This window comes from Lithobates pipiens, unplaced genomic scaffold (genome assembly GCF_037356315.1).
Source record: "Lithobates pipiens isolate NorthernLeopardFrog02 unplaced genomic scaffold, aLitPip1_a1.2 Scaffold_19, whole genome shotgun sequence".
NCBI lineage: Eukaryota > Metazoa > Chordata > Amphibia > Anura > Ranidae > Lithobates > Lithobates pipiens.
The window spans coordinates 13,902,914-13,927,846 of NW_027507764.1; the positions used below are offsets into that span (position 1 = coordinate 13,902,914).

At 49.2% G+C, this 24,933-nt stretch overlaps 1 protein-coding gene across 2 annotated transcripts in view; it reads left to right on the top strand.

Moving 5' to 3' along the window:
- Nucleotides 1–3,960: 3,960 nt before the first annotated feature.
- NAPRT (nicotinate phosphoribosyltransferase) overlaps nt 3,961–24,933 on the top strand; it is a 53,476-nt gene continuing 32,503 nt past the window's right edge. Inside the window, exons 1-6 of one of the 2 annotated variants that reach the window (XM_077490535.1) lie at nt 3,961–4,228; nt 8,850–8,932; nt 9,990–10,072; nt 12,576–12,706; nt 22,412–22,527; nt 22,855–23,051. In XM_077490535.1, coding sequence (XP_077346661.1) covers nt 4,036–4,228; nt 8,850–8,932; nt 9,990–10,072; nt 12,576–12,706; nt 22,412–22,527; nt 22,855–23,051 — 803 coding nt within the window. In that variant the 5' untranslated portion in view covers nt 3,961–4,035. Of the gene's footprint in view, nt 4,229–8,849; nt 8,978–9,989; nt 10,073–12,575; nt 12,707–22,411; nt 22,528–22,854; nt 23,052–24,933 lie in introns of both variants that reach the window. The other variant, XM_077490536.1, reaches the window with a different exon arrangement.

Genomic DNA, 24,933 nt, shown 5'->3' on the forward strand with positions numbered 1-24,933 from the left:
GCGATAGTTTTTCTGATCGCTGCATTAGTGTCACTGGTGCCGCTAGGTAGCTAGTTATATTTTTAGGTTCACCGCCAGGTTTTTATAGCATTAGGTACCCCCATATACTACCCAATAAAGGTTTTAACCCCCTTGATTGCCCCTACAGTTAACCCTTTCACCAGCGATCACAGCATAAGTGTCACTGGTGACGCTGGTTAGCCAGTTAGTTATTTAAAAAATAGGGGGAAAACACTGCGCTAAAATCAAATGTACACAAAAAGCACAGCAGCCAACACCTAAACAAACAAAGTTAAACAAGCAAAAAGTAAAAAATAGTGTAGCGCTTCTTAAGTGATAAATGTAATCAACATGTGTTAGGAGAATGATCATATAACAAAGATCGTATAAATAATATATATGAGCAAAATAAAGTCCAAGAAATGGGTATAAGCTTCCGTGATAAAGCTGGCACGAAGATGGTCAGACCGTATCAAAGTAAGAGGCAAATCCTACTAAACGAATATGTCCATATACATCAGCTTGTCTGGAAACATTAAGGAAAGTAGATAGATACTTCTTACCAACTATGTTGGACTCACACAGTCGTATGACAGTTGAGTCAGTAAGGCTTGGGGTCTCAATCTGGGACCGAGGAGTGGATCAGGAAGGTCCGTCAACTTGGTGGGGAAACTCCAAAAGACTGTATGCCCAATGATGAATCTCACCGATGGAACTTCAGAATGGTTTGGAAATCCAGCTCAGATGTGGCCCATTACACACCGATACTCCAAATACCCCAAGATGAAGGGGAAGGTATTTTGGGGGTTTTTAGACAGGCATGCCCCTGTCGAAGACATATGTGTCGAAACGCGTCGGGCTAGCTGTTGGCACCCCACATTGCTTTTATTTTCATTTTTATTCTATTCGCTTTGTGATCACTAAGTCATTATTAATTCTTTTGACTTTTAATAAATTACCATTTTTACCGCCTGACCCGCACCATGTGGAGCTCTTTCTTCCTTTTTTGGTCTAAAAACCCCCAAAATACCTTCCCCTTCATCTTGGGGTATTTGGAGTATCGGTGTGTAATGGGCCACATCTGAGCTGGATTTCCAAACCATTCTGAAGTTCCATCGGTGAGATTCATCATTGGGCATACAGTCTTTTGGAGTTTCCCCACCAAGTTGACGGACCTTCCTGATCCACTCCTCGGTCCCAGATTGAGACCCCAAGCCTTACTGACTCAACTGTCATACGACTGTGTGAGTCCAACATAGTTGGTAAGAAGTATCTATCTACTTTCCTTAATGTTTCCAGACAAGCTGATGTATATGGACATATTCGTTTAGTAGGATTTGCCTCTTACTTTGATACGGTCTGACCATCTTCGTGCCAGCTTTATCACGGAAGCTTATACCCATTTCTTGGACTTTATTTTGCTCATATATATTATTTATACGATCTTTGTTATATGATCATTCTCCTAACACATGTTGATTACATTTATCACTTAAGAAGCGCTACACTATTTTTTACTTTTTAGTTAGTTATTTAGGTTCCCCGTCAGGTTTTTATATAGCGTCTGGGACCCCCATATACTACCTAATAAAGGTTTTAACCCCCTGATTGCCCCCAGGTAACCCTTTCACCCCCTTTTGCCAGTGTCACTAAGCGATCGTTTTTCTGATCGCTGCATTAGTGTTACTGGTGCTGCTAGGTAGCTAGTTAGGTTCACCGCCAGGTTTTTATAGCGTTAGGTACCCCCATATACTACCTAATAAAGATTTTAACCCCCTGATTGCCCCTAGAGTTAACCCTTTCACCAGCGATCACCGTATAAGGGTTCCAAAAAAAAAAAAAAAATAAACGCATTGCCCAGATACCTGCTAGCACCTGCGTTTTGCCCCTCCGCCCAGCCCACCCAAGTGCAGTATCGATCGATCACTGTCACTTACAAAACACTAAACACATAACTGCAGCGTTCGCAGAGTCAGGCCTGATCCCTGCCATCGCTAACAGTTTTCTTTTGGTAGCGTTTTATATTTAAATCCGGAAGGCAGTGCTTGGTTTTTTCGGGGTCCCGTACGTGGCTAGGCTCCCAAAAAGTCCCCCACATGTGGTATCCCCGTACTCGGGAGAAGCAGCAGAATTTATTTTGGGGTGTAATTTCACTTATGCCCATAGCATGTGTGAGCAATATATAATTTAGTGACAACTTTGTGCAAAAAAAAAAAAAAAAAGTTTGTAATATTCCCGCAACTTGTGGCAAAATATAAAATATTTCATGGACTCAACATGCCTCTCAGTAAATAGCTTGGGGTGTCTACTTTCCAAAATGGGGTCATTTGGGGGGGGTTTGTGCTATTTTGGCATTTTATGGCCTTCAAAACTGTGATCAGGAGAAGCAGCAGAATATATATTGGGGTGCAATTCCACATATAACTATGGCATGTGTGAGCAATATATCATTTAGTGACAACTTTCTGTAAACTTTTTTTTTTTTTGTCATTATTCAATCACTTGGGACAAAAAAAAAATATTCAATGGACTCAACATACCCATCAGCAATTTCCTTGGGGTGTCTACTTTCCAAAATGGGGTCATTTGGGGGGTTTTGTGCTATTTTGGCATTTTATGGCCTTCGAAAACTGTGATAGGTAGTGAGGAGTGAAATCAAAAATTTGCACCCTTAGAAATCCTGAAGGCAGAGATTGGTTTTCGGGGCCCCGTACGCGGCTAGGCTTCCAAAAAGTCCCACATATGTGGTATCCCCGTACTGAGGAGAAGCAGCAGAATATATATTGGGGTGCAATTTCACATATAACTATGGCATGTGTGAGCAATATATCATTTAGGCTACTTTCACACTGGGGCGGCGTCGGCGGTAAAGCGCCGCTATTTTTAGCGGCGTTTTACCGTCGTTTTAGCGGCGGTCTGCGGGCGCTAGCAGGGTGATTTTAACCCCTGCTAGCGGCCGAAAAAGGGTTAAACCTGCCCGCAAAGCGCCGCTTTTGCCGCGGTGTCCCATTGATTTCAACGGGTAGGAGCGGTGAATACACCGCTCCTTCACCGCTCCAAAGATGCGGCTAGCAGGACTTTTTTCACTGTCCTGCCAGCGCATCGCTCCAGTGTGAAAGCCCTCCGGCTTTTACACTGGAGTGAAAGGGGCCGGGTTTTTTTCAGGCGCTACACAGGCGCTATTTTTAGCGCTGTAACGCCTGAATACCGCCCCAGTGTGAAAGCAGCCTTAGTGACAACTTTTTGTAAACTTTTTTTTTGTCATTATTCAATCACTTGGGACAAAAAAATAAAAATACTCAATGGGGTGTCTACTTTCCAAAATGGGGTCATTGGGGGGGGGGGGGGGGGGTTGTACTGCTCTGCCATTTTAGCACCTCAAGAAATGAGATAGGCAATCATACATGTGGCTGGATAAATTTTGCCTTAAATGTATGACTAAAATTGAGTTTATTTGATTTTTCTTATAACAAAAAGTAGAAAATATCTTTTTTTTTTCAAAATTTTCGGTCTTTTTCCATTTATATAGCAAAAAATAAAAAAATCGCAGAGGCAATCAAATACCATCAAAAGAAAGCTCTATTTGTGGGAAGAAAAGGACGCAAATTTCGTTTGGGGACAACATTGCATGACCGCGCAATTACCAGTTAAAGCAGCGCAGTGCCAAATTGTAAAAAGACCTCTGGTCCTTAGGCTGACAATTGGTCCGGGTCTGAAGTGGTTAAAAAAAAAAGGGGGGGGAGGAGGCATAGAGGAGAGTGACCCCTGCTGGAAGAAAAAGCCTACAGCACCTGGTATTCCCAGGCGGTCTTTGGAACGTGGGCGGTTCCTAAAACAGGATGGGCGGGCCGTTGAAGGAATACGTAGTTGAAGTGGGCGGAGCTTAACTGCACGTGGTGAGAATGTATCGAACAACACTCATGTGGTGAGGTCGTTCCACCCCCCCCTCCCCCTCCCCCGCTCGGACTACCTTTCCCAGCAGCCTCAACGCCGGAAGTAGAGCGTCCATTGGCCGCAGTGTTATGTCCTCCCAGTATGGAGCTCCCAATGCTCACCGATCTCTACCAGTTCACTATGGCGTACGGCTACTGGAGGAGCGGGCGGCATAGGGAGGCGGCGGAGTTCGAGCTTTTCTTCCGAAAGGCGCCTTTCCACGGAGAGTTCACCATCTACTGCGGCCTGGAGGAGAGTCTCCGCTACCTCAAGGACTTCGGCTTTTCCCGCTCAGGTAACCCCGCCCACCGCGAATGGTGACTCCTCCCACTGTCCTCATCTCACCTGGTGACCCCGCCTATTATTAATTAGCGCTCTATTCGTTTTTCACTCCACTCACTTCATTTCCCCGCCCTCCTTGAGACTCCTCCTATTATGTACTTTTCACTGTGATAGCACGTACTCCTGGAACCCCTCCTATTATTGTATTAGCTCCTCCCCCTCCCTCCTCCTGTTACATTGTTTTTGTAAATTTTAACCACTTCAATACCGGGGGGGGGGGCACTTAAACACCTTCCTGCCCAGACCAATTTTGAGCTTTCAGCGCTGTCGCAATTTGAATGACAATTGCGCGGTCATGCTACACTGTACCTGTGCGCTACAAATAAAAAAAATACCAAAAATTTTGAAAAAAAACTTTTTTTTTTGCTTCAGTTTCAAAACTTTGTAAATAAGTACGTTTTCTCCTTCACTGATGGGCACTGATAAGGCGGCACTGATGGGCACCAATGATGTGGCACCAATGAAGTGGCACTGATGAGGTGGCATTGATGGACACTGATAGGCGGCACTGATAGGCAGCATTGATGGACACTGATAGGCGGCACTGATAGGCAGCATTGATGGACACTGATAGGCGGCACTGATAGGCGGCATTGATGGGCGACACGGATGGACACTGATAGGTGGCACAAATTGGCACTGATAGCTGGCACGGATTGGCATGGATGGGCGGCACAGATGGGCATGTATAGGCGGCACAGATGGGCATGGATAGGCGGCACTGATAGGCGGCACAGGTGGGCACTGAAAGGCGGCACAGGTGGGCACTCATAGGCGGCATTGGTGTTATACTGTACTAATGGATGCCAATCAGTGCCAAACAATAATGCATGCCAATCAGTGATGCCCATTGTGGGCACTGATTGGCATCCATTATGGGCACTGATTGGCATCCATTGTGCTGACTGGCATCCCTGGTGGTCTAGAGAGGATTACCTTTTCCCTGGTGGTCTGGTGGCGTCCCTGGTGGTCCAGTGTAGGCATCCTCGGGGGGGGGGCTGTGCTGATAATCGATCAGCACAGACCCCCCCTGTCAGAGGAGCAGCCGATCGGCTCTCCTCTACTCTCGTCTGACAGACACGAGTGAGGAAAAGCCGATCACCGGCTCTTCCCATTTACACTGTGATCAGCCGTGATTTTACCACGTGATCAGCCGTGTCCAGAGTCTCCGTTGGAGACTCTTTACCGAGATCGTAGTTGCCGGGTGTCAGACTGACACCCCGCAACAACGATCGCGGCGATGCGCGTCCCCGGGGGCGCGCAGCGGCTCATAATCCTGATCACGTCATATGACGTCCGGTCAGGATTATGAAACCACTTTGCCGCCGTCAATTGCCTATAGGGCGGGCGGCAAGTGGTTAAAGTTTATTTTACATTTTGGATTGTATAGTCACTAAAGTGTATGGACAGCAATAGTCTCTGTGCCCCTCCCCACCTGGTGACCCATCCCTCTGAACTCAGCTCCTCCCTCGCCCGTATTCTCACCTGGTGACTAGAGGTCGACCGATATGGGTTTTTCTCTGGCCGATGCCGATATTTAGAAATCATGGCGGCCGATAGCCGATATATGATGCCGATTTTTTTGGGCCGATATGTTAGGCCGATTTTATTTTATTTATTTATTTTTAATCCCCCTTGATCTAACACACCTTTCCCACTGGGGCGTTTTTTAAGGCGCTTTTGGGCTAAAAATAGCGCCTGTAAAGTGCCTGTAAAATGGCTCCCCTGCAGTCTGTGTGAAAGACAGGGTGCTTTCACACTGAGGCGATGCGCTGGCAGGATCTTAAAAAAAAAAGTCCTGCAAGCAGCACGTTTGGAGTGGTGTTTACCGCTCCTCCACCACTCCTGCCCATTGATATGAATGGGCACCACTGCCGAAGCGCATGCAATGCAATTTGGCAGCGGTGCTTCAAGGGGCGCATTTAACCTCTTCCTTGGCCGCTAGCTGGGTTATATGTGCCCCACTAGCAGCCAAATAGCACCGCTAAAATGATGGTAAAGAGCCGCTAAAACTTGCGTTTTACCATCAACGTCTGCCCGCTCCAGTGTGAAAGCAGTCTTCATAAGTGATACAGAAAATTTCTTACACTTAAAGCGGAGGTCCACCCTAAAATGGACCTTCCGCTCATCGGATTCCTCCCCCCCTCCGGCGCCACAATTGGCACCTTTCAGGGGGGAGGGGGGTGCAGTTACCTGGATAATCCAGGTAACTGCACCCACTTCCGGGCTAGCTCTCTGCGGAAAGGGGCGTACATTACGCCCCTTTCCGCAAGTGCCCCGCTGCCTGCTGGGAAACACACAGATCCCAGAGGCAGCGGGGACCGTCCTCATTGCGCAGCGCAGCTCGCGCATGCGCAGTAGGGAACCGGGAAATTAAGCCGAAAGGCTCCATTTCCTGATTCCCATACCCAAGATGGCGGCGGCAGCACTTGAGTGTCGATCTAGCGATCGGCTTTGGGTGCCGACATCGCGGGCGCGCTGGACAGGTAAGTGTCACTATTTTAAAAGTCAGCAGCTGCAGTATTTGTAGCTGCTGGCTTTTAAAAAAAAAAAAAACGCGGAGTCCCGGCGGACTCCCACTTTAAACATTTATTACACAAAACAAACCTCCAATCAGTTTACTTGTATGTATGATCTAGATTAAAAAAAAAACAAACCTATATATTAAATAAAAACGGGTAGTCAAAACTTTTGGACAAAAAAAAAAAAATGGGCTAACTTTACTGTTTTTATTTTATTTTTATTTTTTAAATGGTGTATTTTTTTCCCAAAAAAAATGCATTTGAAAGACCTCTGTGCAAATGCCGTGTGACATAAAATATTGCAACAACCGCTATTTTATTCCCTAGGATCTCTGCTAAAAAAATATATATAATTTTTGGGGGGTCTAAGTGATTTTCTGGCAGAAAATACAGGATTTTTACTTGTAAGCAACAAGTGTCAGAAAAGATTTAGTCTTTAAATGGTTAAACTGAGAACTTTACACACAGAGATGATTTCATTCATTCAGAAGTGTAAATATTGTATCATTTAGTTCTTTTCTTGGCAGTCTGCCCAGAGTGGAGGAAAGTGTTGCTATGACGACTCAGGCAACTTACACTGACTTCTTACAGAAGTCATTTCAAAGTCCCGCTGTAGAATCGGCTTTTTATCAACACAATCGGCCGATGCCGATTATTTAAAAAACGGCAAATATCGGCCGATATATCGGTCGACCTCTACTGGTGACCCCTCCCTCTGGACTCGGCCCCTCCTTTTCTCATCTTCTCACCTTCTCACCTGGCGACTCCCCCCTCGCCCACCTTCTCACCCACCAACGACTCCTCCCTCGCCCACCTTCTCGGGCCGGCAACGGCTCCTCCCTCGCCCACCTTCTCGGGCCGGCAACGGCTCCTCCCTCGCCCACCAACTCCTCCCTCGCCCACCAATGACTCCTCCCTCGCCCACCTTCTCGGGCCGGCAACGGCTCCTCCCTCGCCCACCAACTCCTCCCTCGCCCACCAATGACTCCTCCCTCGCCCACCTTCTCGGGCCGGCAACGGCTCCTCCCTCGCCCACCAACTCCTCCCTCGCCCACCAATGACTCCTCCCTCGCCCACCTTCTCGGGCCGGCAACGGCTCCTCCCTCGCCCACCAACTCCTCCCTCGCCCACCAATGACTCCTCCCTCGCCCACCTTCTCGGGCCGGCAACGGCTCCTCCCTCGCCCACCAACTCCTCCCTCGCCCACCAATGACTCCTCCCTCGCCCACCTTCTCGGGCCGGCAACGGCTCCTCCCTCGCCCACCAACTCCTCCCTGGCCCACCAATGACTCCTCCCTCGCCCACCTTCTCGCCCAGCAATGACTCCTCCCTCACCCATCATGTCGCCCGGCAACGACTCCTCCCTCGCCCACCTTCTCGGCCCGGCAACGACTCCTCCCTCGCCCACCTTCTCGGCCCGGCAACGACTCCTCCCTCGCCCACCTTCTCGGCCCGGCAACGACTCCTCCCTCGCCCACCTTCTCGGCCCGGCAACGACTCCTCCCTCGCCCACCTTCTCGGCCCGGCAACGACTCCTCCCTCGCCCACCTTCTCGGCCCGGCAACGACTCCTCCCTCGCCCACCTTCTCGGCCCGGCAACGACTCCTCCCTCGCCCACCTTCTCGGCCCGGCAACGACTCCTCCCTCGCTCACCTTCTCGGCCCGGCAACGACTCCTCCCTCGCCCACCTTCTCGGCCCGGCAACGACTCCTCCCTCGCCCACTTTCTCACCTGGTGTCTCCTCCCTCTCCCATCTTCTCGCCTCTTGACTCCTCCCTTGCCTGTCGACTCCTCTCTCATCCACCTTCCCATGTTCTCGCCTGGCGACTATTTCCTCATCTGCCTTCTTCACCCGGAGACTCGTCCCTATTTTCCTGCCTGTTTCTGATTTGAGTCATTTTAGAATCCCTGACCTGGAATGACAGTCTGCTAAACCGTCAACTGGAATTTTCGGTACACGTCTCTATTTCTGATCTCGCCCAACCAGCCCTAGAAGTTTTGCGAGTAAGTGCGGGGGATGGTTCTAATTTCCGCTTTTTCTCCTCCTTCCAGATTTGAAGTACCTGAAGTCAGTGATGCCCAGTACAGTGGAGGATGACTTCTTCCGTTATCTGGAGACTGTGGACGCTACAGAGGTGACGGTGACATCGTTCCCGGAGGGATCAGTTGTATTTCCTAGAGTAGGTATGGTTTCCATGAAGCTTCTGTTTATAGGAAAAGCAAAGGACATGCAGGGATTGTATGTGAAGGTTCTAGTCCACGTAGGCGCCGTATGTGAAGGTTCTAGTCCACTCAGGGGCCGTATGCGAAGGTTCTAGTCCACTCAGGGGCCGTATGCGAAGGTTCTAGTCCACTCAGGGGCCATATGCGAAGGTTCTAGTCCACTCAGGGGCCGTATGCGAAGGTTCTAGTCCACTCAGGGGCCGTATGCGAAGGTTCTAGTCCACTCAGGGGCCGTATGCGAAGGTTCTAGTCCACTCAGGGGCCGTATGCGAAGGTTCTAGTCCACTCAGGGGCCGTATGCGAAGGTTCTAGTCCACTCAGGGGGCCGTATGCGAAGGTTCTAGTCCACTCAGGGGGCCGTATGCGAAGGTTCTAGTCCACTCAGGGGGCCGTATGCGAAGGTTCTAGTCCACTCAGGGGGCCGTATGCGAAGGTTCTAGTCCACTCAGGGGGCCGTATGCGAAGGTTCTAGTCCACTCAGGGGCCGTATGCGAAGGTTCTAGTCCACTCAGGGGCCGTATGCGAAGGTTCTAGTCCACTCAGGGGCCGTATGCGAAGGTTCTAGTCCACTCAGGGGCCGTATGCGAAGGTTCTAGTCCACTCAGGGGCCGTATGCGAAGGTTTCAGTCCACGCAGGGGCCGTATATGCGATGGTTTCAGTCCACGCAGGGGCCGTATATGCGATGGTTTCAGTCCACGCAGGGGCCGTATATGCGATGGTTTCAGTCCACGCAGGGGCCATGTCCGATGTTTTTCCTTGTTTGAAGCTGCTACAGGTATGTATTTTTGGTTATATGTGCCTGTAGTTTTAGATTTGTGTGTGTGTGTTTTTTTTTTTTTTTCTCGAGACAGACTCTCTTTGAATTCCACCCTTTTGCTTATGTTAATGGTTGACACAGACGCCTTTCTCCTACATTCTTTCAAATGACTAGACACCCGTGTTTACAAAGGCATTTTTGTATCTGGCAGGAGCCACTGATGAGGGTGAGGGGTCCTCTCCTGGTGGTCCAGGTGCTGGAGACCACGCTGCTCTGCTTGGTGAATTATGCCAGGTAGGTACCGCACAGCTCAGCGAAGTCCCACAGAAAGGCCCATCACTATAATGAGATCTACAGCACCTAGGTGGTCACCACCAGAGTTTGCTGAGCTGGGTTCTGGGCTCAGTTCCCACCAGAACACTGTGTGCTCTTTACTCTAGTATGTCCGCCCTTCCTCTGGGCATTTTGGATTCCTTCCCAACACCCAACTGGTGGATTAAAGGGAAAATAGAACTGTTTTCAGGTTGAATTTATTTTGTAGGTAACGGAATAATGTCAGTGAGGGGCTAGAACCCCTGTTTATGGTTTTATTGTCTTGTCTCCTCTGGGTGTGTGCGTGTCTACGTTCCAGTCTGAACTGTTAACCTCTTCCAGTTCTGGGAGGGCACCCATGGAGTCCTTCCAAAACCATGCTCCCCTGGTGAGCGCATCCAGCACACTCTACATGCATGGATGAGCAGTTGGGGGAACACGGAAAAAATGTGGCGTAACCGTGTCATAACACGCCTCCAATTGCAGGTCTAACCACGTCAGACCTTCAGACGCCTTTATTGTTCCAGGAGGGCATCTGTGGATGTCCCCCTAGAATCGCACTTCTTGGCCGTGCATCCGGCGCATTCTGTGATCGCGGTAAAATGCCAATCATAGTGGCCCTTTACCATGTGATCAGCTGTGTATAATCACATGTAACCACTGACGGACCGCCGCGCGCCGATATACAGCCTCGGTTTGAAGAGGAATATCATTGTTATGGCAGCAGCTAGCTGCCATAACCCCGGTATTTGCTTTTTCAGCCGGCGGTCCGCTTTTTAATAAGAGTGGTCTCTGCGGCGGATTCCCCACGAGATCACTTTTATCGCCGGCGTCAGAGGGCCCACCCTCCCGCCATGCTCCGGTGCCCTCCGCAACTTACTGAAGCCATTGATAGCGGCGGAGGCGATCGGATGCTATCCCTTGCTGGGTATGGAGACGAGTGAGGAGAAGATGGGACCCCCCTCACCCGTCTCCTTACCATTGCAGGGCGTCAAAACATCACTTCTGCCCATAGCTCTTAAAGGGACATTTTTTTATTTATTTTTTATTGCATTTTAGTGTAAATATGAGATGTGAGGTCTTTTTGACTCCAGATCTCATATTTAAGAGGTCCTGTCATGCTTTTTTTCTATTACAAGGGATGTTTACATTCCTTGTAATAGGAATAAGTGACACAATAAAAGGTAAAAAAATAAATATAAAAAGAAAAATTTTTTTTTAAGCGCGCCCCATCCCGCCGAGTCGCGTGCAGAAGCGAACGCATACGTAAGTAGCGCCGGCATATGAAAACGGTGTACAAACCACACATGTGAGGTATCACCGTGATCAGTAGAGCGAGAGCGATAATTAAATCCTGGACCTCTGTAACGCAAAACATGCAAGCTGTAGAATTTTTTTAAAACGTCGCCTATGGAGATTTTTAAGGGTAAATGTTTATCGCCTTTACACGAGCGGGCGCAATTTTGAAGCGTTATATGTGGGTATCAATTTACTCGGCTTAACATCATCTTTTACAACATAACAAAATAATTGGGCAAACTTTACTGTTTAGTCATATATATATATATATATATATATATATATATATATATATATATATAAATAAAATGTATATTATAATTTTTTTTTATTATTAAAAAAAGTGTATTTTTCCCCCAAAAATGCGCTTGTGTGACAAAGTACAACGACCGCCATTTTATTCACCATGGTGTTAGAAAAAAAAATGTATAATGTTTGGGGGTTCTAAGTAATTTTCTAGCTTTTAAACAACAAATCTCTTAAAAAAAGAGTCTCGGTCCTTTTAGGCCCCTTTCACACTGGGGCGCTACATCGCTAAAAGTAGCGCCTGGAAAGCGCCCTGAAAGAGCCGCTGCTGTGTCTCCAGTGTGAAAGCCCCGAGGGCTTTCACACTGGAGCGGTGCGCTGGCAGGACGCTAAAAGAAGTCCTGCTAGCCGCATCTTTGTAGCGGTGTTTATACACCACTCCTTCACCGCTTCTGCCCATTGAAATCAATGAGGCAGCGCGGCTATACCGCCGGCATAGCGGCATTTCGGCGCACCCAGCGCCCCAGTGTGAAACGGGCCTAAGTGGTTAATCACATGTTCATGTTATCACATGCAAACAGATATGCTGGGTTTCGGCATTCCTTTCTTCACCCACTGTCACAGCATCAGCGAGGAGAGTCGGTACCCGGCAAGAATTATTCAGCACTGATCATCGGTGCAGCCTCATGAGCGCACATCAGTGAAGGAGAAAAATTACTTATTTTATAACAAAAACTAAAAGGATGTCTCGTGTTGTGCAGGCAGCTTGTTCCTGTAGAAATCTTCTGTGCCCCGTCCTCTTCCTGTCTCTGAACTTCAGCACCGGGAAGAGGACGGGGCACCCCCTGCACAGAAGATAATACCAGATCCTGGCCTTTCGCTAAGAGAAGACATCATGTTTTTTTTTTTTCCTTTTACATTCTTTGTTTTGTCATTTCAGCCTTGTTGCCACAAATGCTGCCCGCTTCCGATTGGCTGTCGGCCCTGAGAAAAGGCTGCTGGAAATGGGTCTGAGGAGGGCGCAGGGACCAGACGGAGGGCTGTCCGCCTCAAAGTATTGCTACGTGGGAGGTGGGCCTCGCTGTTTAATGTGCTCTGAAAGCGGATCTCCGGCCCTGCTTTTGGCCAGGCTCCGTGCCGCCATATTGGTGCTGATGCACCCATAGGGCCATGCGGGCGCATCTGCGCATGCGCAGGGGGTTTCCGCGCACACGCAAAAGCAGGGAAGGTTTTTGTACCTCCCTGTTGCCAGACTTTGCACGGAAGCCCCACGTGTGCACAGATGGCGGATGTTCTGCGGGGCTCTCAGGAATGCTTTGGTGAACCAAAGGGGTTGACGAGGCTGCATTACTTGCCTGACTCCACGCTACAGCGCTCTACTCCTGTCACTAAGGCCCCTTTCGCACTGGGGCGGTGGGTGCGTTTTTTTAGCGCCGCTATACTGTCAATTACCGGGCGCTATTCGGTAAAAGCACCCCACTAGCGGCCAAAAAAGGGTTAAAAACACCCGCAAAGAGCTGCAGCAGCACTTTGCTGGCGGTATAGCCGAGCTACCCATTGATGTGGATGGGCGGGAGCGGTGAAGTAGCGGTATACACACCGCTCCAAAGATGCGGCTAACAGGACTTTATCTTGTGTCCTGCCAGCGCACCGCTCCAGTGTGAGAGACCTTGGGGCTTTCACACTGGAGACACAGCAGTGGCTCTTTCAGGGCAGTGTGAAAGGGGTCAAAAGCTTCAGTCTGTGGTCAGAAGTTCAGCGTTAAAAAAAAAAAGAGAAAAAAAAGTTTAGGGCTGTTTATCAATCAGTATTCTTTTTTTTTTGCTAGAAAATTTCTTGGAACCCCAAAACATTTTTTTCGTTGCACGCTATTCGCACAACGGTTTTTCAAATGCAATTTTTTTGGGGGGGGGGGACACACACAAAGTGAAGTTCCACCGAAAAGTGGAACTTACGCTCATTTGATCCCCCCCCCCCCCCCCCTCCGGTGCCACAGTTAGCACCTTTCAGGGGGAGGGGGGTGCAGATACCTGTATAATCCAGGTATCTGCACCCAATTTCCGGGAATAGACTCCCGTGGGAGTCACGCCCCTTACCGCACCCCCCCCCCCCCCCCCTCCCGCTGTCTCCTGGGAAACACACAGGTCCTAGGACAGTGATGGCGAACCTTGGCACCCCAGATGTTTTGGAACTACATTTCCCATGATGCTGAACTACACTTCGGAGTGAATGAGCATCATGGGAAATGTAGTTTAAAAAACATCTGGGGTGCCAAGGTTCGCCATCACTGTCCTAGGAGATAGCAAGGACCACTTACGACGCGACTCGCACATGCGCACTAGAGAAACGGGAAGTGAAGCCTCAACTCTTCACTTCCTGACTCCCTCAATGAGAATGGCGGCAGCAGAGAGCCGAGCGATTGATCGGCTTCGGCTGCTGACATCGCTGGACCCTGGGACAGGTGAGTTGGTTTTTTTTTTTTTAACTGTAAAAATAAAGGGTAAAATAGGAAGAAATTTTTTTTTTTTTTTTTAAACATGCCCTGTCCTGACGAGTTTGTGTGCAGAAGCAAACGCATACATGACATTCCTTGTAATAGGAATAAAAGTGACCCAAATTATTATTTTATTTTATTTTTTTAAAACTGTGTAAAAATAAAATCAAGTAATAAGAAGAAAATAATAAAAAAAAAAAAAATATTCTTCTTAACGCCCTGTCCTGACAAGCGTGCATGCAGAAGCGAACACATACGTGAGTAGCGCTCGCATATGAAAACGGTGGTCAAACCACACATGTGAGGTATCGCCGCGACCAGTAGAGCGAGAGCAATAATTCTAGAACTAGATCTCCTCTGTAACTTAAAACATGTAACCTGTAGATTTTTTTTTAAACGTCGCCTATGGAGATTTTTGAGGTTAAAAGTTTGTCGCCATTCCACGAGCGGGCACAATTTTGAAGCGTGACATGTTGGGTATCAATTTACTCGGCGTAACATTATCTTTCACAGTAAAAAAAAAAAACATTGGGCTAACTTTACTGTTGTGTTTTTTTTTTTTTTTTCAAAAAGGTGAATTTTTTTCCAAAAAGAAGTGCGCTTGTAAGACCTCTGTGCAAATACGGTGTGAAAAAAAAAAAGTAATGCAATGACCGCCATTTTATTCTCTAGGGTGTTCGAAAAAAAAAACCAATATATAATGTTTAGGGGTTCTAAGTAATTTTCTAGCAAAAAAAAATGTTTAAAACTTGTAAACACCAAAATCTCAAAAAGAGGCTGGTCCTTTAAAGAGGAGTTTCTATAAAAAAATTAAAAGTCAGCAGCTACAAATACTGCAGCTGCTGACTTTTAATAATCGGATAATTACCTGTCCCAGGGTCCAGAGATGCGGGAGATCGAAGTCCGGCTCATTTCCCCCTCTGCTCGGTTGGCTTCCGGCATTGCAACTGTGGGCTGTGCACCCACTGCGGATGTGTGAGCGGCACTCCGCGCTGTGATTGGTCCCAGGTGACTGACAGGAGGGAGAGGGCGGAGCTGAGCCCTTCCTGCGCTGAGGGGAAGTGATGTCACCAGCCCAGGCACTGAAGGAGGCAGACTACGAGGGACCCCCTAGCAACAGGCATTTAGAGGCGAGTTAAAAAAAAATCCAATTTTTTTTTTCTTTTTTTAGGTATTTTAACGATTTTTTTTTTCTGTGCAACACCACTTTAAGTGGTTAATGAGACATGCAGGGTCTAAAAGACCCCCAGTGTCTCCTCTGGGCTCCACTGAATGTTTTGCTATGCAAAACATTCCTTCCCGGCAAAGCTAGCCGGGGACACCGAGAGGCTGACCCGGAAGTGATCTCATAGACATCGCTTTCCGGGTCACAGCAAGAAGGAGAGGAGAGCAAGATGTGTGGTTTCCGCTCTTCTCCAAAAGCCCAGCAGATGGGCAAGCAGAATACATGGGGGGGGGGGGGGGGTGCTTTCACCTGACGGCATTGTGTGTGAAACCCAAATGTCCAAAGTTCACTACAATTCCAAAAAAAGTATCCAGCTGTTAAGGAACATTGTAAATTCTATATAAAATTGTATTCTATTTTGTATGTTTGCCTGTATATTGCACACGGCACTCACTGTGCACACAGCATTAATAATGTTTTCATTACATGTTGCGTTTTTTTTTTTGAGTCCTGATTAGGCCGCGTACACACGGGCGGACTGTTCGCCCAACCTTGTCCGCTGAACAGTGTTTGGGCGGACAGTCCGCCCGTGTGTGGGCTTTCAGCGGACAGTTTCAGCGGACAGTTGGACGGACAAAGTCTTTCGGAAATTCCGAAAAACTGTCCGCTGAAACTGTGTTTGAGCGAACAGTCCGCCCGTGTGTAGGCCACTTTCGAAATGAGCAAACTGTTCCCGCTCGGAAAGTCCGCCCATTTCGAGCGCGGGTACAGGTAGGCGGGGCCCGCGAAGGAGACGTCGCGGGCTCCGCCGCCTGGAATGGGCTTAAAGGGGAACCCCAACGCCGAAAAAAATCGGCGTGGGGGTTCCCCCAAAGTCCACACCAGACCCTTGTCCGAGCACGCTACCCGGCCGGCCAGGAAAGGGGGGCAAGCGAGCGCGCCCCCCCTCCTGAGCCGTACCAGGCCGCGTGCCCTCAACATGGGGGGTGCCTTGGGGAAGGGGGGGCCGCGCGGCCCCCCCACCCCAAAGCACCTTGTCCCCATGTTGATGAGGACAAGGGCCTCTTCCCGACAACCCTGGCCGTTGATTGTCGGGGTCTGCGGGCGGGGGGCTTATCGGAATCCGGGAGCCCCCTTTAATAAGGGGGCCCCCGGATACCGGCCCCCCACCCTATGTGAATGAGTATGGGGTACAATGTACCCCTACCCATTCACCTGTGAAATAAAGTACAAAAAAAAAACACAACACAGGGAAAAAATATTTTATTGCACAGCTCCGGGGGTCTTCCGTCTTCGGGGGTCTTCTCGCCGGACTCCTCCGCTATCTTCGTGTAGCTCTTTTACTAGCGGAGGAGCCCGGCTTTCTTCCTCCCCGCCGCCGGCCTCTTCTCCCGACTTCGGGGGTCTTGTCCCCCTCTTCGGTTCTTCTGCCGGGCCACCGCGCCTTCTTATAGCTCTTTTACAGGCGGTGGCCCGGTCTTCTGTCGCCGCTGCCTTCCGTTCTTCTGTCGCCGCCTTCGGTTCTTCTGCCGGGCCACCGCGCCTTCTTGTAGCTCTTTTACAGGCGGTGGCCCGGTCTTCTGTCGCCGCTGTCGCTGTCGCCGTCGCCGCCTTCCGTTCTTGTTCTTCTTCTTGTTCTTCTTCTTCTTCCCCAGGAGATGTTGACACGTCGCTCTCTCCGGCCGGAATGCCAGAGCCGCGCTGTGCGGTCACTTATATAGTGACAATGGGGCGGTGTCACATGGTATATGTCACATGGGTTGGTCACATGGGTTGATGTCACATGGAGACTATGACATCGTAAGGGGGCGGGGTCACCATGTGACCAACCCATGTGACATATACCATGTGACACCGCCCCATTGTCACTATATAAGTGGCAGCGGAGCGTGTCCCTGGCATTCCGGCCGGAGAGCTCGTCGAGTCAACATCTCCAGGAGAAGAAGAAGAAGAAGAAGAAGAACAAGAACGGAAGGCGGCGGCGGCGACAGAAGACCGGGCCACCGCCTGTAAAAGAGCTACAAGAAGGCGCGGTGGCCCGGCAGAAGAACCGAAGGCGGCGACAGAAGAACCGACGGCGGCGACAGAAGAACGGAAGGCAGCGGCGACAGAAGACCGGGCCACCGCCTGTAAAAGAGCTATAAGAAGGCGCGGTGGCCCGGCAGAAGAACCGAAGAGGGGGACAAGACCCCCGAAGTCGGGAGAAGAGGCCGGCGGCGGGGAGGAAGAAAGCTGGGCTCCTCCGCTAGTAAAAGAGCTACACGAAGATAGCGGAGGAGTCCGGCGAGAAGACCCCCGAAGACGGAAGACCCCCGGAGCTGTGCAATAAAATATTTTTTCCCTGTGTTGTGTTTTTTTTTTGTACTTTATTTCACAGGTGAATGGGTAGGGGTACATTGTACCCCATACTCATTCACATAGGGTGGGGGGCCGGTATCCGGGGGCCCCCTTATTAAAGGGGGCTCCCGGATTCCGATAAGCCCCCCGCCCGCAGACCCCGACAACCAACGGCCAGGGTTGTCGGGAAGAGGCCCTTGTCCTCATCAACATGGGGACAAGGTGCTTTGGGGTGGGGGGGCCGCGCGGCCCCCCCTTCCCCAAGGCACCCCCCCATGTTGAGGGCACGCGGCCTGGTACGGCTCAGGAGGGGGGGCGCGCTCGCTCGCCCCCCTTTCCTGGCCGGCCGGGTAGCGTGCTCGGACAAGGGTCTGGTGTGGACTTTGGGGGAACCCCCACGCCGATTTTTTTCGGCGTTGGGGTTCCCCTTTAAGCCCATTCCAGGCGGCGGAGCCCGCGACGTCTCCTTCGCGGGCCCCGCCTACCTGTACACGCGCTCGAAATGGGCGGACTTGGCTCCGCCTTACGTGGGCGAGTCCGTTCATTTCAAAAGTTGAGCGAACTGTTTGGCAAACAGTTCGCTGAAACAGTCCGCTCGTGTGTGGGCAAGTCCGCTCATGCAAATTTTGAGCGGACTGTTTGCCGAAACTGTTTGACGAACAAGGTTGGGCAAACAGTCCGCGCGTGTGTACGCGGCCTTAGAATTGGCCTGCCTATGTTACGCCCCTTGTTACCTTAAAAGTACAATTGTAATATTAATGTGATCCCTACGTAATCATGTGTACAAGATACTTCAATTGCGTTGAATAAACGGAACAGTTACAGTGGTACCTTGGATTATGAGCATAATTTAGTTCCAGAAGAATGCTTGTAATCCAGAGCACAGAGTATATCGGAGAGAGTTTCTCCATAGGAGTCAGTGGAAACTCAGATAATTAATTCCAGTGGCACTGCTAGTGCATGCAGTGCCGCATGTGGCCAGGGGGGGGGGGGTAGGAGACACTTGGATGCGCTTGGAGACACTCAGAAACAGTGTTTCTGAGCGGCTTAGAGTGAATGAATTAAATATTTGTATAGCGCACAACGCAAACTTGATCGCTTCAAGGCGCTGTGAAGAGCTTTGTTGTCCAGCTTCTAGAAGAGGAAGGTCTTGAGTTTTTTTTCCTAAAGGCCTGGTGGTTTTCTTCCAAGCGGATGATGGTTGGTAGAGCGTTCCATAGCCGTGGTCCTTGGACAGCGAATCTCCGATCCCCCTTTGATTTGTACCGAGATTTGGGAACGAGGAGGAGGTTTTTGTTAGGTGATCGAAGACTGCGGTTAGGTGTTTAGCGTTTTATTTTCTAAAGTAGGTAATGAGGAGCGTCTCCATGCATGCATTTGTAGGTGAGGCAGAGGGTCTTGAATGTGTTCTTTATGGTTAGCCAATGTAGGCTCCTCAGGGAAGGGGAGATTGATTCCCAGGGTTTTTTTTCCTGTTATCAGCCTTGCCGCCATGTTTTGGATGAGTTATAATCGTGCAAGTTGATATTGGGGTAATCCTTTGTAAAGGGAGTTTGCGTAGTCAAGTCGTGAATTAATGACTGTTCCAACTACCACTGCTTTGTCATTCTTTGGGATGAAAGGGATGAGTCTGCGTAGCAGGTGGAGCAGATGGTGAGAACCACTGACTACAGATCCTATTTGAGCATCCATTGACGTTTGTGAGTCAAAAATGACCCCGAGACTCTTGGCCTTGGTCTTTGGGGAGATGGTCTGCCCAAAGATGGTGGGTGGTGTCCAGGACGTCTTGGTTCGGGAATTATGGTTTGCGTGTAGGATAAGAAGCTCTGTTTTTGATGCGTTGAGTTTGTGGGGGTTAGTGGTCATCCAGTCTTCTATCAAAGTGAGGCAATTTTCCAGTTGTTGATGATGGTCTCTTTGTCCGGTGATACGGAAGTAAAGTTGAGTGGAAGCAGAGGTCTGATAATCTGATGATTTAAAGGAGTGGGCGGATGTATATGTTGAAGAGACTGGTGACAAGGGCGATCCTTGAAGGACTCCGCAAGCGACTGCCCTGGTTATCGGCCTACGGTTGTTTGGGTCCTGGGGGTCGAGGCTAGGTTTCTTTAGCAGGGGTTTGATGATGCCTTGTTTGAGGGCGCCCGGAACAATCCCTTCTTGAAACGACTGGTTTATGATGTGCGTTATAGTGGGAGCCACGATGTCGGAACATTCTTTCAGGAGTTTTGTGGGGATGATGTCAATCGGTGATGTACTGTCTCAAAGTTTTTTTGATGATGTTTGTAGTGGTGTCCGCGGTAATTGGGGTCAGAGAAAACTTTGGCGGTTGTGGAATGTTGGTGTAGATATCTTCTTTTTGCTTGTGTTGGCTGCGGTTGGTTGTTTTTTTTTCTGATGAATTGTTTTCCTGATGGTTTTGATTTTGTTGATGAAAAAGTCTGACAGTTTATTGCAGTAATCTTGGGTTTCGTTTGCTGGGGGCTCTAAGCATTCCGGGTTCATCCATTGAGTGACTATTTTAAAATGTTCCCGTGGGCGGTTTAATGCCGTTGAGATAGTGAATGAGAAATTATCCTTTTTAGCTTTGAAGATTTTTAGTTTGAGTGGTTTTCCTCGGTGGGAATTTTTCTCCATGTTCTTCCAGCTCTTCTGCGTTCTTGTTTTAGTAGAGAGAGGGAGCCATTAAACCATCCCAAGGTTTTTTTATTTTATTTTTTTTATTTTTTTTTTACTGATGAGCGTCCTGCGTTTTGGAGCTACTGCAGATTGTAGTAATGCCTTGTTCAGGGTGTTGAGTGTTTGCTCCGATGAATGGCTTAAATTCAGTGTTGTTATCTTCTTGGATAAAATGGTTTTGAAGGTTTCGGAGTATAGTCTCTGCGATCTGGTCCAGTGCGTTGTTGTTGCAGGTTTCCGTTTTTTTTGCATGGGCGATGTTGGAGGAGTATTTGAATTTGATGACGTGGTGGTCCGCCCATGGTAATGTCATGTTGTCTAGTATGTTGATGTCAATATTTTGTTTGAAGATGAGGTCCAGGGTGTGTCCTGACCCAGTGGTCCCCAACCTTTTTGGCACCGGGGACCGGCGCTGTTGAAGAAAATTGTGCCAAGGCCCGGGGATGTATGCGGCTTTTTCGCGGACAATTTATCGGGGGCAATGGCTGGCGTTGGCGCTTCAATCATCCCGGCACCATCATTGATATGATGTCAGGATGATTGAAGCGCATTATTTCTATTATTACATTGTAATATATAATGAAATAGTTCAGCTCACCATAATGCAGAATGTGCCAGAGTGTCACTTTCCACGTTGCCTGTCACCAGATGCAGATTGTCACTTTCGACGTTGCCTGCCTTCAGATGCAGCTTGTCACGTCGCTTGTCACCAGATGCATTTTGTCCTTTGCCACGTCATCTGCCACCAGATGTGGATTGTCACTTGCCACGTTGCCTGCCTTCAGAAGCAGCTTGTCACTTGCCACGTCGCATGTCACCAGATGCAGTTTGTCACTTGCCACGTCACCTACCACCAGATGCGACTTTTCACTTGCCACATCGCCTGCCTTCATATGCAGCTTGTCACTTGCCACATCGCCTGCCTTCATATGCAGCTTGTCACTTGCCACGTCACCTGCCACCAGATGCATTTTGTCCCTTGCCACGTCACCTGCCACCAGATTTGGATTGTCACTTGCCACGTCACCTGCCATCAAATGCAGCTTGTCATTTGCCACCAGATGTGGATTGTCACCTGCCAGTGGTGGCAGTGGTGTCACTGCAGTGGTGACAGCACAGGTGTGTGCATTAGTTCAGAGGCAAGCTTGGAGTAGTGGGTAGTAAGGGAGAACAGTGGTAATGGGGGGGGGGCGCCGGTAGTGAGAGATTATCTCATCTCTCTGCTCCTTTGTCTCACCTCCAGCATTATAGAACCCCGCTGTGAGCGTAGAAGAGCGGCGATGCGGGCGGTGAGAGATAATCTCATCTCTCTGCTCGCTTGCCTCAGTATGGCGGCCCCGCTGTGAGCACGGAACAGCGGTGATGCGGTCGGGCGGTGAGAGATGATGTCATCTCTCTGCTCGCTCCGCCGCCGCTCGTCAGACAGTGCAGCCTTTGCGGCCTGGCTGCAAACAGTCTACGGCCCGGGGGTTAATGACCCCTGACCCATGTGTGGGAGTCTTTATCAGTTGCTGGAGACCCAGTTCTTCCAGTTGGTTGATGCAAGGGGTCGCGATAGGGTCTTGGGTTTGGGAACACAAATCAATATGAGGGTAGAAGTCGCCTATCTATAAAATTTCCAATGCGTAATCAATTTTAGCCCTAATGAAAGGGAGAGTGCCCAAGTTCTAGCAACGTGGATACTCTTGAAGCATTTTAGTGAAATGTTTTATTGCCAAAAATTTGATGGGTCCTAACTTTCTGTTGCAGGAAGAACACTACTATTGCCAGAAATCCAGTGAGCTATTGACTTTGTGTTGCAGAAATTTACTACAGAACACCTCCCCTATCACAACCTCCATGTTAGTGGGATGTCTTCTGTAGTCCAGCAGAGGAAAGCTCTCTGGGTGACAACACTGCTTGGGATATCGGTGCAGCAGAGGCAGTTGCTAGCTCACTGCATAAAGTTAGGCGCTTACTGGAAAGCTCCTGGGGAAATGTGCATGTATTGGAGAAATGTACTGAACATTTGTTTGTTTTTCTTACATACACTTTAATAATGTTTTAATTGAGACCCAAGCCGCATGTTGTCCCTTTTCTGATCATCTTTTGTGTCCATATCCAGGCTTTGATTGCACCAGCAATGTCTTGGCAGGAAAGAGATTCGGCATCCCCGTGGCCGGTACCGTGGCTCACTCTTACGTGACTTCTTTCTCCTCTATAGATGAAGTGCAGCGCCCGGTAAACTCCTTCTTCCTCCTTCCTTCTTCTTCCTTCTTCTTCCTTCTTCTTCTTCCTCCTCCTCCTTCCTTCTCCTTCCTCCTCCTTCTTCTTTCTTCTTTCTTCTTCTTCTTTCTTCCTTCTTCCTTCTTGCTTCTTCTTGCTTCTTCTTGCTTCCTTTCTTCTTCTTCTTTTTCTTTCTTTCTTTCTTTCTTCTTTCTTTCTTCCTTCTCTCCTCCTCCTCCTCCTCCTCCTCCTCCTCCTCCTCCTCCTCCTCCTCCTCCTTCTTTCCTCTCTAGTAATGGTAGGGTTGGCCATTTTTGCTGACATTTTTCTTCTTTCTTCAAGGCTCTGCGGCCAGCAGGCGGCCAGGAGGAGGTAGACTTCCTGAAGCTCTCTCAGACGTGGTTGGAGAAAGTGTGCCAGCTCCTGAAGATGATGCCTCCGCACAGCACAAACGCAGGCGAACTGGCAGCTTTCATATCGTACGCCATCGCTTTCCCTCTCGGCTTCCTGGTAGTGGTGGATACCTACAGTGTCATGATGTAAGAGGTGAATGGGACGCAGGCCTTGTGCACTTTATGCTTTGCCGTTCTTCTCCCCCCACACTGCGCTCTTTCCAGTTCCTAATAAGAGAGCACTGAGCCATTCACAGCCGCACCAGAGGAGCTTACACTCTAATGTCCCCCCCACAGTCACACACTATTTATTATTATTATTATAATAAAAATATTATATAGCTCTATCGTATACCGCAGTGCTGTACAGAGAACACTGAACCAGTCTCTGTACCAGAAGAGCTTGCACTCCTAACACCCCCCCCCCCCCCCCACAATTACACACTATTAATAATAATAATAATAGTGTGTAACTGTGGCGGGATATTAGGAGTGTAAGCTCTTCTGGTACAGAGACTGATGTGACTGGCTCAGTGATCTCTGTACAGCACTGCAGTATATGTCAGAGCTATATAAATGTATAATAATAATATGCATTTATATAGCTCTGACATATACTGCAGTGCTGTACAGAGATCACTGAGCCAGTCGCATCAGTCTCTTCACCCAAGGGGCTTATACTGTAAAGACCCCCCCCACCCCCACCAAAGTCGTACATTATTATTATTATTGAAAAAAAAACTCCCAGGGGCTCTTAGGCAGCAAAAAGTACAAAATAAGTAAATTGCATATATATATATAAATATATATTTTAGGGATACAAATTGACATAAAGTTTCAAAAAAGTGCAATTATAAAAACATGAGCTCTGGTACTCTCTATCGAGGGGCTAAAAATTTCAAGTCATGAGCTACTAGCCAGACCTTAAGGGTTACTCGCCACCAGTTTGCCCCACCCAACCCCTACCATGCCCCGCCCGTAAGGCCACCCCTAAATATGCCCTCATAAATGATCTCATGAAATGACACTTGAATGTTTTATGTAGAATTAATTTACAAAAATAAAGATTAATCCATCAGTGCAGCCTCGCCTGTGCCCAATGCAGCGTGGCCTCTGCCCAATACAGCCTCATCTGTGCCCAATGCAGCATGGCCTCTGCCCAATTCAGCCTCATCTGTGCCCAATGCAGCGTGACCTCTGCCCAATACAGCCTCATCTGTGCCCAATGCAGCATGGCCTCTGCCCAATTCAGCCTCATCTGTGCCCAATGCAGCATGGCCTCTGCCCAATTCAGCCTCATCTGTGCCCAATGCAGCATGGCCTCTGCCCAATTCAGCCTCATCTGTGCCCAATGCAGCATGGCCTCTGCCCAATTCAGCCTCATCTGTGCCCAATGCAGCATGGCCTCTGCCCAATACAGCCTCATCTGTGCCCAATGCAGCGTGGCCTGTGCCCAATACAGCATGGCCTCTGCCCAATTCAGCCTCATCTGTGCCCAATGCAGCATGGCCTCTGCCCAATACAGCCTCATCTGTGCCCAATGCAGCGTGGCCTGTGCCCAATACAGCATGGCCTCTGCCCAATTCAGCCTCATCTGTGCCCAATGCAGCGTGGCCTGTGCCCAATACAGCATGGCCTCTGCCCAATTCAGCCTCATCTGTGCCCAATGCAGCATGGCCTCTGCCCAATACAGCCTCATCTGTGCCCAATGCAGCGTGGCCTGTGCCCAATACAGCATGGCCTCTGCCCAATTCAGCCTCATCTGTGCCCAATGCAGCATGGCCTCTGCCCAATACAGCCTCATCTGTGCCCAATGCAGCGTGGCCTGTGCCCAATACAGTGTGGCTTGTGTACAGTGCAGCGTGACCAGTGCCCAATACAGTGTGGCCTCTGCCCAATACAGCCTCATAAAGGGTAATTCCATGCAAACTCACTGGAAGTCTTGCGGTGTGAGCGGGAGCATCTGTCCTGCTGTGGTGGACTAGGTGGGGACTGAGCGCTGTCTGGTGTAGTAGTTGGGCACGGTTTG